Consider the following 12,488-nt stretch of genomic DNA (forward strand, 5'->3'; position numbering starts at 1 on the left):
CATTTTCTAATTGCCACATTTAAATAGCTGTGAAGCAAAGAGATAGGCCATCATCTTGATCATCAACACAGCTTGCTTCTCTCCAGTCTTGGGCTTAAGGTACTGCGTTTACATACAGCAAAATTACTATCATTTTGCATTTTACACTTTCTTCCACTATTTACTAAGTATATTTGTAACTTTTCCATACGTTTACAAATATTAAACCTTCTTATGATTTGCTGGCACCTTAAAAATCCCTTTGCAAATTTTGATACCATTTTAGAACTTTAGGTGATGAATCAATACAGTTTTATAAAAATACCAAATCATTTTTTGATAATTTTGTAACTAAAATATTACATGTTTTTAAAGTTGATACATAATTTCAGTAGAGACTTGGGGTAAGGTAATTTAAATTATTTTTAACTGATTCTATGAGAAGCTGTTATGCAAATAATTTATTTTTGAAATTACCATAGCAAAAACCATTTCTAGCAGAATATTTCAAGGCCATTTTTGTTTCATGTCATTTGGGTAATAAAATTAATTCTGCAATGTGTTTGTCTATAATAGGTAATTAGATATATATGACTACTTTGTACTGATTATTAAATTTAGATATTAAGAAAGACACAAATAGTAAATTTATTTGGGTTCAAAAATATGCCTTCTTTATTAACACATTTAGATTCTAAAATTTGTAGACTGCAGCAATATATATATAAATGTCAGCATTAGTATGTTGATTAATATGTGAACGAATAGCATGTGTGACCTGATTTTTTTTCTAATGATTTCTCTGGAAACCATTTTCCCAGTACATGTGAATGTCCATATTTCTGGGTGCTTGAAATTTAATGAAACTAAAGAAATCAAATATAAGACATGTCAATATTTTGATTCCATCCAATTCAATCATCTTCATGTATTTATGTCATGAATATTTCAATGTAGCAAAACATGAAGTTATGACTAGATTATTTTAAAAAATAATTGAAGGAGATTAATAGCTTTTACATAACATGCAGACAGGATTTTTCATGAAGACGCTAAAAGAAAAGAATGCTCTCAAATAGATTTAAAAGAGAAACTCATTTTCAAAAATTTTCAATCAAACTAAATTCCAGTTCTCAATGGATTTTACTTTATTGACCACTTTAGAAAATCTGATTTGTGATCTAGGAGGAAAAGTATTTTCTTTTTTCAACTGTATTTCAAAATTAGCACTTCTCTGTTTCTCTAAGCCCATATTATTACATTAAGGACAAAATGTCATGTTTTAAAGAGTTAGTGAAGAAAAATGTTTGTAAGAAATAAGTATCTCTGAATAATATAAGAACTATGACTAGAATGATAAACATTGATATTGAGTAGTAAACTTTTTAAAATCTTAAGTTTATAAAAATTCACGTTACAGCTCCTCATATCAGCCTATTTTATCATCATTTGCTCCTTTGTTGAAAAATCAAGGATTTTTTTTCAGGAAATAAATTTAATATAATAATATCTAACTCTTTCTTTTTTTGTCCTCTTACCTAGGACAAAAAACCATGAAGCTTCTCATTCTCACCTGTCTTTTGGCTGTTGCTCTTGCCAGGCCTGTAAGTTCAGTAGAGAATTTAGAAAGGTTTAGATTCTTGTTATAAATGACCTGATACTTCATCAAACATAGGATACCCAGTGCAATAATCTTCAAGCACTGCATGATCTCGAGTTGGCCTCTGACGTCTCGACAATAGAAATGCATTAATGCTTCCCATTTTCATCATTGCTATATAGTCCACTAAGAGCCTTAACTCTGAATAAAATGTCTGACTTGAATTATAAGCACCCCACAATAAAAAAGAGCTAAAAATTTAAAAGTAAGAAAAAGAATAAGGTAGTGCACAACATAATAAGCAGCATCAAACAATGTGATTAGGCCTGTTCCTTGAGTCTACTACAAAATTCTCATGTTTCTAAAACTGTAATAGTAGTCCAACATTTCTTTACCAAATATAACACAAAGCCACATATTCCAATGTATACTACTTTTGGAATCAAAATCAAACCCTCATCTGAGATGGCTTGTGTCAACTTTTCTTCCCCCCACAAGGGATAGAAAACTGGGGTGATTCAGCTGATTGAGTGATCAATTTCTTGTGGTCACTGTAAACAATGTAAATAAATAAACTAGATAATGTGAATTAAAATTACCTTTCTTCTCAAAAAGAGTGTTTATATCAATTAGGGATGTGAATCAAAAAGTTTCTCTATTCTCTTGTTATGTGTAGTTAATAAATGAGGAGAATAAATACCTGACTGGAAAAAAAACATCAGTTTAGAGGGATGATCGGGGATATTTGGACACTGAAATTATCTCATACAGAAGCAAAATTTCTGAAATGCAGATATAGTCTGTTGTTTGCACTGACAGACTTGTTCTCCAAATTCTCCTTTGGAAACTGCAGACTCAGTCATTGTCAACTTCTGAACCAATAGTCTTTGTTGATGCTGTAATCTAAGCATCAATAGAAAGAAATCTCTGCTTGCAAGTTACCAAAACAATGATACATCTTCCTCGGGAATGAACCATCTGAGCCGTTCTTATCTAGTCATTTTACCAGGAAGTAAGGAAAAGCAGCCCAGAAAATAGATGCTACACTTTTATTCCAAAGGAAACAATAGAGTTATTTGTGTGTTTGTTTATGTGGCTGTTTAACATGAAATCTTGTCTCCATACTCAAAATGCAGATTGAGATCAGTTTTCATATAATTTGTGATGATAAAAATAAAACCTAGACAATATATGTGAAGGATTATAAATCATGCTATACCCAAAGGATTATAAATCATGCTGCTATAAAGACACATGCATATGTATGTTTACTGAAGCACTATTCACTATACCAAAGACTTGGAACCAAGGTGAGACACCATTCACTATACCAAATGTCCATCAATGATAGACTGGATTAAGAAAATGTGGCACATACACACCATGGAATACTATGCAGCCATAAAAAAGGATGAGTTCATGTCCTTTGTAGGGACATGGATGAAACTGGAAACCATCATTCTCAGCAAACTATCACAAGGAAAAAAAACCAAACACCACATGTTCTCACTTATTGGTGGGAATTGAACAATGAGAACACTTGGACACAGGAAGGGGAACATCACACACTGGGGCCTGTCGTGGGGTGCGGGCAGCAGGGAGGAATAGCATTAGGAGATATACCTAATGTAAATGACGAGTTAACGGGTGCAGCAAACCAACATGGCACATGTATACATATGTAATGAACTTTCACGTAGTGCACATGTACCCTAGAATTTAAAGTATAATAAAGATAAAAAATAAAAACCCAGACAAACATTTGAATTAGGAAATTATAATTTGTCTAACTTTTTTTATACTAGTTTAAAATCATCTTTAGAATTTTGGTGTAATATAAATAATTCAGAAAACTAAATAAATTGTTTATTATTCTAACCCAGAATTTTTGCTTTTTAAAAGATGTTTTACATAGTTTTCTCAACTCCCAGCCATAATCTAAAGAAAGGAAATGATTATTTTCCTTTGATATTTGTCTGTAAAATAATTGTGATTTCTTTTTTTCCACTGTATCCCAGAGAAACTTGGTCTCTGACAAATATTGTTATTAAAACACATACCTTTTGAAAATAGCAGTGTCAAAAATCATCGTATTATATGTGTATTATTATATTGTTACTGTCATTTTAGTTACTTTTTGTTTTACAATTCTTGCATTGTTTTTCACAGAAACTTCCTCTTAGATACCCAGAACTCCTTCAGGTAAATACTCTATTCTGCATTCCAAGAACTCACTCTAATTGTGAAGCATATACTCCAAATGTGCTCTTCCCTTCTCTGTGAAACAGCCTGTTTCACTTTTGCTGACGCACCATTTCTTTAGTTCAAGCACTGCCAGACGTTATTTGCTCTCACAAACTTAGAGGACGACACGCAGACTTAGATAAACATTTATGTTAATAAAAGTCTTATTTTTATACAAGAGAAGTAGTTAATTAAACAGAATCTGTTGACGTGCTTATTATAATGTATTCTTGCTTTTTTCAGTGTTACACATATTCAAGCCTGTGACTTACAGTTTGGTCTCATTTGAGATGTTGAATCTTGAATTAGTTACCTCTATCACAACTTTCTATGAGCACAATTAATCCTACATTCTGTCCTGCAATTGGAATAATACCATTTTAAACTTACTATTTTTTACAGAAGCCATCAGAGAGCAATGAGGTAAGCTCTGTTTATGAGGAGTCAAGATTCTCTTTTCCTTTTGCTCTCTTTCAGTTTGCTATCATGCATGTTGAATGTCTTCTTCTTTACAATTTTTATTTCCCTTCAAATGCATCCAACAACTCAAGTACCTGGATTGCTCTCTAAATTCTGTTTGATGAAATTCCTATTCGACTTCTTAGTTATTTTGGTAAGCATAGACTTATTAGATTTCCTGGTCTGGTGAAGAAGGAACTAATTAAGGTGTAGGTGTTCTTTAGATTGTAAAATTAGATCATAAAACTAAAACTAATTATTTGTTCTTCTACCCTAGAAATCTATTGGTTTACCAAATTAAATGGAGCATTTGTGTTCAAATGGGAATAATGTGTTTTTTTGGTGTTTTTATTATTTATATAATTCACAATTTAATTTCAATAGGAAATTATCAAAGAAGGAAAGTTTCTCAGGCTTGTTTTGGTAAGTGTTATCCATTTATTCTTAAAAGAAGAAACATTTTTCTGGGAAAATATTATTTAATTTTTATTTATAAAAATGTTTTTTTTCACTGGGCGCAGTGGCTCACACCTGTAATCCCAACACTTTGGGAGGTTGAGGCAGGATTGCTTGAGCCCAGGAATTCAAGACGAGCCTAAGCAACATAACCAAACCCCATCTCCACAAAAAAAAATTTGAAAAAAAAAAAATAGTCGGATGTGGTGCCATGCATTTGTGGTCCCAGCTACTTGGGAAGCTGAGGTGTGAGGGTCACTTGAGTGTGGGAGGTTAAAGCTGCAATGAGTCATGATAGCACCAGGGCAACAGAGCAAGAAATTGCCTTAAAAATAAAAAGGTTTTTTTTTGTTGTTGTGTAACCTAAGTTATCAACCCTTTCCATCATTCAGTCACCCAAATGCCCAGAAAGAATATAGAAACAAGATATGCATATATTAAAGAGTCACTTTATATTTTAATTTGTACTTAAATGTTTGTCTCTCCAAAACATTCTGCTCTCCTTTCCATGATGTATGTGGAGGTTTACAGTTTCCTTACTCCTTATAATAGAATGCTCTTAACTATAAATAATAAGTATGTGTCATATTCTCTATAATTTTTTGACTTAATTGCTGAATAGAAGAACATCATATTTTAATTCAAGGACATTATCTAAATAATTTGATAGATAACCCAACTATGAATGAATTTTAACATAACTTTTTTTTTTTTTTTTTTTTTGTAGCCTATACCATTAGAATCAAGAGAGGTAAGAATGACTCCACAGAATATACTGTACAATTAACAAAGGGAAGTAAGTATTAAGATCAGGAGACTCAGAACAGTGCCTAAAACAAAGTGAAAGTCAAGGATAACAAAATTGAGTGGAACGAATGTAAAAATATTGTTAATTGCACACTTACATAGTAGTCTTACACAAATAAAGTGTAGGGAAACACCACTTAAAGGTTAGAAATGATACAATAAGGAATATTAGGTCATTCATGAAAAATAAATTTACTTTTAAATTTGTATCAGCACTAATGAATTCTGCTGAGAATTCTAAGGACTACTGATTTGATTGACTTAATTGTGTAGTGGGAAAGACCATTTAGGCTTAGAAATGATATAATAAGGAATATTAGTTCATTCAGGAAAAATAGATTTATTTTCAAATTTCTATCAGCATGATGTGATGTACAGTTTCTCATAGATTTCCACTCATTTATGTCTTGTTTCACTAATATTGTTTATCTTTTCTTTTTTGTCCCTAAGGAATACATCAATGGTATGAATAGGGTAAGAAGCACCAATGAAATTTAAATTATGTCAAAAGTTTTTCTTCATGAAAACATATTTTACAAGGTACGCTTTATTGATTTTAGCAGAGAAAAGTTCTGAGAGAAAAACAGAGTGATGAAATCAAGGTACCAAAGTTTTTCTTGAAAGGGTATGGCAAAAGTATATATTCTTGTAGTAACAAAAAATGTTTTCATTTAGGAAAAGAAAAAAACCATTTTTGTATGATTTTTTCCTTTCCTTGAACTTTTCACTCATACATTTGTAGTGACTAATGGATTCTGCTGAGAATTCTGAAGATAATGATTTCATTGACTTAATTGTGTAACTGTGATGAAACCAGGCATTAATGTGAATGAATGAAATAGCAAATAACAAATAAATGCAATTATGTGTTCACATTTATCATCAAAATTAAATGAATGCTTTATCAAGGGTATTATATGAAGTAATACAATATCTGGCTCAAGAATATTTACATAGTCATACTCAATTATTTTCTTTAAATGTAACATCTTTGATTTGGATTGTCTACTAGTTTTTTAGTAGAATTGGTATTGAGACAGCAGGTGCTCAGACTTTATGAGATAAAATGTATATCTTCTTAACAATCTTTCATAACTGACTGATTGATTGTCTTGACAGGATACTAGGAGTGAGTCAATTGAAGTGAGACCCTTTGTTTTAAAATTATTAAACCAATATGAGGAAAAGAAACAATACATATTTCCAAAAATAAATTATTATTTTAAATAAGAACTATGGCAGATAACTCTAATTCAAAGAAAGAAAAGATATACTGCATCACACGTTGGCCAGAGTAACTAAACCAACACAAATATTTTGAATGTAAATTCTGTGAATAATGTCACTGATCTCTGTATTGCTGTAGTCATGAAAACTGAGCAAAACATACTAGATGGAGCAACTTCATTTGCTTAGGTATTTATACATCATTGAATTAGCGCTCTTGTTTAGCCCAGTTGGATTTACTTCATGAGCTTCAGTGCAGTGTTCTGCTTAGTGTCCGGAAGCTAAGTTTTAAAAGAGGGAAAACGAAAAGTCATGTTGGATAAAGGAAAATGTAAACTTGTTTTCACCGATTTATTGCAATATAGAAGAATCCAAAACGTTTTATTTAAATTTCAAAATGCAGGTTCAGTTAGCTCAGAGATAAAGAAGGCAGGCTTTTTAGTTTTTCTTATTACTTTGATATTGTCTGTTTTCTATTTTCTTTGACATCCATTTTATTTGGTAATCATTACTTTTGTATTTGACTATTTGCCATGAAAAGTGAAATTAATTATCTCTTCTTTCTTAAGAATCATGTTATGGCAGAGTCTGAGGTAAGACTCATTCATTCTAGTGAACTCTACACTTATGTATCACACATAGTATATGCAGTATGCTTCATTTTAAGAAGACTGTCTTCTGAAATTAAGCAGAATAAGAAACTGAATTTTAAAATGTTAACATCTTAATTTTAAATTAATTCTATTCTAATTTTAACTTATTGGACTTCTCAAACAGGAATATCATACTCAAGAATGTACAATGTTGTGCTATATAAAGTTGAAATTGAAAGACGGTATTTAAGCCATTTAAACAATAATTAGTAAAAAGATTGCTTATTCATTAAAATACAAAATAAAAACAAAAGGTGCATGGATATTTAAAATGAGAGTCCCACAGAACGCTAGCTCTGACATCCCAGAGCACGATATTACTTTTTTATTTTAGATACAGGTGTATGCGTGTAAGATTTTTACATGAGTATATCAGACACTGGTAGTGAGTGTACTACCCAATAGGTATAGGTTTGTGCAAAATTATTGTGCTTTTTTGCCATTAAAAATAATGGAAATACTATTAGGTTGGTGCAAAAGTAATTGCAGTTTTTACAAAGTAATGGCAAAAACGTCAATTACTTTTGCACCAACCTAATAGTTTGTCAACCCATGCCCCTCTTCCTCTCCTTGGGCAGAAAGAATCTATTGCAGCAATTACCTAGGTAGGATCAGTGAGCTACCCTATTTACAAATATATTTTTTTAAATGCTGACTTATTGCATATGGTTAATCAACCATCTCCAGAGATAAAGTCTGTTGAATATTAAAATTAATCTGTTAAAATATATATGTACTTGGGAAGTAAAATTATATGTGTATATAAATATAAACATAAAGGACTTTGAATAAAAAATAAATATTTCAAAGTAAATATTTTAAAAGCTAAAGTAATTTTAGTTTAATCTTAAGATTGTGTATTGTATTAAATTTTCCATTTTATTCACATCAAAGAAACCCCAAGGGCAGATGAGAATAGATGTTTAACCCAGGATTGTGGGTACCGAGCTAAATACGGTTCTTTCTTAGAGGTTTCATTTGTGTCACAAAAATCTATGTAAATTTTGCATTCTACTCAATGATAAACTTGTGTTTGTTTTCCTAAATTAAAAACTATTGCTTTTAAGTTTTTATGTTCCCAGATAAGTTATTAAACCTACAGCCATAAATTTTCAAGTAAAATTGACCCTCCAAGAAAATACAATATAGTACGCCTGAATTTTTCCATACCACTAATTCAATTACAATGTTACCGTGGTAAGCATTTCACCATGATGGTATGGAACTAGTTTCCTTCAAATTCTAAAAATCCCAGGGTATAGTTAACACTAGTTTTCTTTCTTTTAGAAGACGGAATCTAGCATCAGTTCATCAAGTGAGGTAAATAATTTTGATATTAATTCTGTGTCCCAATTAATGTAAAAAATTATGAAAACTTGTACTGTGAGGATTACATATCCCATGCGGTCTGATTGTACAAAGCAGTGTATATGTGGCACTATTCTAGTTTTAGTATGTGAGTAGCTATCCAAAAGAAGTAAGAAAGCAATTGTTTGTCAGAGACAAATTGACAACATTATTTCTGGGCAAACAATTTTATCTGGCCATCTGTGATGTCCAAATTATTATTTTTTAACCAATTACTTTGTCCTTCACAGATTTTGTTAAAACTCAATCTTATCATTAAAAATTCTAACAATAACAATGCTTATAAGCCAATGAAGTAAACATTTCATAAACCATTTAGAATTTAACCAATTCTAGGTTAATCAGACGCTGGTCTCCTCTAACTACTCCCCACACTTTGCCCTGTGTTAATCTTGAGAAAAAAAATCGGCTTACATAAAAAGTGGTGTTGTTTTTCCTTTGACTTTGGGAGAAGACCTTCATGCAAGTTACCAAAATAAAACCAACTCAGTTAAGTGGGGTTTCTGTTAATTGAATACAAATCATTACTTCACCTCCACCCCCAACATTCGGAGCAATGTAGTGGTTAGAGCAGTGAGAAAAGGAAAAGCAATGTGATTATAATACGTGCTTCAAATTATTAATCTTGTCTCAGCTTTTGGGGAATTTATAATGAAAATCAATTTACTCTAATTGTTTAGTAATAGCTTTGTTGCTTCATATTTTAACTTTAAATATAAATTAATGTCCTGAAATTAAAACTATGCATATTTTTATTTTTTTAAAGGAAAATTATCTCAGTAAGTCTGTGGTAAGATATGTTTGCTAAATTTAAAATATATTAATATTTTCCAGGATAAATTAAAATACACTTACTTTCACATATACAGACACACACACATACACACACACACACACACACACCCCAAGGGAAGATATACTATACCAATGTCATCTGAAAAAGTGGCACTAAAGATTTATCAAAGGCAAATATACCAAGGAAAGAGTGAGAATGTTGTACTGATAAATTATTTATCCTTTTGAATATCTGCTAGACTTTTTTGTAAGTAGTCTGATGGGATCTAGATGCTTTCTTATTCCCCTCTAAAAATAAAACTAGAAACTTTTTTTATCCCGGGTATCTAATTCACAGTTTCACTTGAATATTTGTATTTTATGGTCTCTTTTTGAATCTACATAACATAGTATTTAAGTGGCAGTCTGTAGATTTGGTTACACTTGAGTTTGACTCATAGCTCTACCTTTTACACATATGTGATGTTGAACTGTTCACTTTCCCAGTATAAGTCTATAACTAAACCCCAAAATGGCAATAATAATAAATATTAGATGATGTAAAACAATTAATGCAATCCGTGACACAGAGTAAACTATAAATAAATGTTGGATAATATTTGAAAAATTATTTTTCCCTGTCCATTTAATATTCTAATCTAATTTGGCCAAAGTTAAATCTTCACAGTCAGCAAACAAAAAACAGTTTTAATTTTCTTAATAAATCTGATATATTGTACTAAAACTGGCTGTTACTAATTTATATCAGACAGAATTATAATTTAAATTCAAGAAGTTGCTTTTTAAAATGTTTTTAAAAGGGAATGATGGAAGAGGTCCAAATTATTTGGGGTAGAAATGGCACTCAGGTGTAATAGTTCCTCATTCTCTACCCTTGGGAAAGAGCACTATCAGATTCTTGTTTCATCATATGAAAGTGATGGGGTTGGATTGAATGACATCCAAGCAATTGAGAATATTTTTCTTTTTAAATAGGAACAGTTTCGTAGAGTGAACGAATACAACCGACTTCAGCTGGTAATATTTTATTCATTATAATACAAAACCATATTCTACTATAGAATTAAAAGAAATTTTAAATTGAGGCCACTTCTAAATATATTTTTATTTTTCTTAAGAAATTATTTATTCTAACCTTGACCAATAATTGGCATATTATTTGTATGATTGTCTGCATATTTGCTGGCAATGCTCATTCTCTTTATTCCTGGACTAAAGTTGTATATCTTATCCATAATTACTAACCAGGGAGAAAGTGAGTACATTCTACCACAAATCCACTTTTAACCTCCCCGATGATACATTCTGGTTGAGAATTTCATAAATATGCTTACCTGTGAAATCACAGATATGTCAAATAAACTTTCCATTTAAGGAAGAGTGTAGACTCTGAGAAAGGAAACAGGAATGCTAAACATCAGATTTGCTTCTGCCAAAACTCACATAGTTTGCTTTTCATTGGTTTCGACCCTTTTGAGTAACATATAAGTCTTTCTTTTGGGAGGACAATAAAAACCTTTCAGTTACTATAAATAAATTTGACATAATGAAGACTTTGGGAAATGCTTTGTTTTAATTTAGCAAAATTACATGCTAGCATTTTTAATCGTTATCAATAGAGGAAGATGAAAATCAATAATGAATTTAATTTGGATCCTGTTACTCTTGTTTCCATTTTCAAGTAACTTGTATTTAAAATAGTATTCAAATAAATTTAAACATATCAGTACCCCAATAGAATTCATCATTATTGATCTAGAAATTACCTGAATAATATATTTTAGTACCGTATATATGATATGGCTGGTACGTAACCTCCATAACTGTTAGAATCAACTGGTTCTCCTGAGAGATTCTGTAGTATTTTACAGTGTTATCTCCAGTATTTAACATTGTCCCTGAACAAATGAAGGTACCCAGCAAATGTTTCTTATTCATGAGTAAATAAAATGAAAATACTAAAACAGAATGTTTTCTCCTCCCTAGCAAGCTGCCCAAGCCCAGGTGAGATTATTTATTAAATCTAAAATATTTTAGTATTTCCTTCATGTGTTATACTTTTGTAATGCATGCTTCTTTTTTAACATAAATATATTCTGAGAGAGAGTGTTCTACCAACCCTACCTGGTACTATTTTACTTAAAAGTCGCAAAAGATGAAATTTAAATAATTAATAAATAGCCATAAATAGAAAAATACATAGTCCTAGAGAAGTGGTAGATTATTATTTATGCTCAGAATATGAACCTTACTAATTGTTTATTTTTTCAAACGATAGTGAGCTTAGCCTTTGGCTAAATTTTTTTTCTGACGTTAGAAAATAAAAAGTGTTTTGACATTTTTTGCTAATTTTGGCATAGAATACGGTCTATCCTGGTCTATCCTAAATTTCATGAATGATGTTATGTATACTTCTGGTGAAATGTAAGATAAATGTGTTATACCAGAAGATGTCTAAGTAACTTAGAATGTATTTCCTTTTGTGCAGGAACAAATTCGCAGAATGAGTGAAAACAGCCTTGTCCAAGTGGTAATATCTTGCTTAATATATTACAAAATAATAATATTTTGTTAAGCTTAAATATGTTTGCTCTTAAATAGCCCCTTACTCTTGAAGAGATTTTTTTCTTCTCAAACATTTCTAACTCCCAACTTAAATCTCAGTTCTGACAGCTTCTAAGCATATGACCTTGAGCACATTATATATTCTCTTGGACCTCTTTGGTTTCTCATTTGTGAAGAAAAATAATATGTGTCTATCAATTTATTTCCTCCTCCAAAACTCCCATGTCTTGATGTTTACAGTGATATATTGTGTCTTCACATTTAAAGATAATAACTATGTTTAATTCAGTGGCTCTAGTCCATTAATGATTCAATTTATATACAACATGATAATT

General features: G+C 30.8%; 1 protein-coding gene across 2 annotated transcripts in view; it reads left to right on the forward strand.

Annotated features, from left to right (window-relative positions):
• Positions 1-7,346: 7,346 nt before the first annotated feature.
• CSN1S1 (casein alpha s1) overlaps positions 7,347-12,488 on the forward strand; it is an 8,731-nt gene continuing 3,589 nt past the window's right edge. Inside the window, exons 1-5 of one of the 2 annotated variants that reach the window (XM_011927088.1) lie at positions 7,347-7,365; positions 8,713-8,745; positions 10,564-10,605; positions 11,575-11,592; positions 12,077-12,118. In XM_011927088.1, the coding sequence (XP_011782478.1) occupies positions 7,351-7,365; positions 8,713-8,745; positions 10,564-10,605; positions 11,575-11,592; positions 12,077-12,118 (150 nt within the window). In that variant the 5' untranslated portion in view covers positions 7,347-7,350. Of the gene's footprint in view, positions 7,366-8,711; positions 8,746-9,559; positions 9,584-10,563; positions 10,606-11,574; positions 11,593-12,076; positions 12,119-12,488 lie in introns of those variants that run through there. The other variant, XR_001000156.1, reaches the window with a different exon arrangement.

The sequence above is a fragment of the Colobus angolensis genome, unplaced genomic scaffold (genome assembly GCF_000951035.1).
Source record: "Colobus angolensis palliatus isolate OR3802 unplaced genomic scaffold, Cang.pa_1.0 Scaffold70, whole genome shotgun sequence".
In the NCBI taxonomy this organism is placed as follows: domain Eukaryota; kingdom Metazoa; phylum Chordata; class Mammalia; order Primates; family Cercopithecidae; genus Colobus; species Colobus angolensis.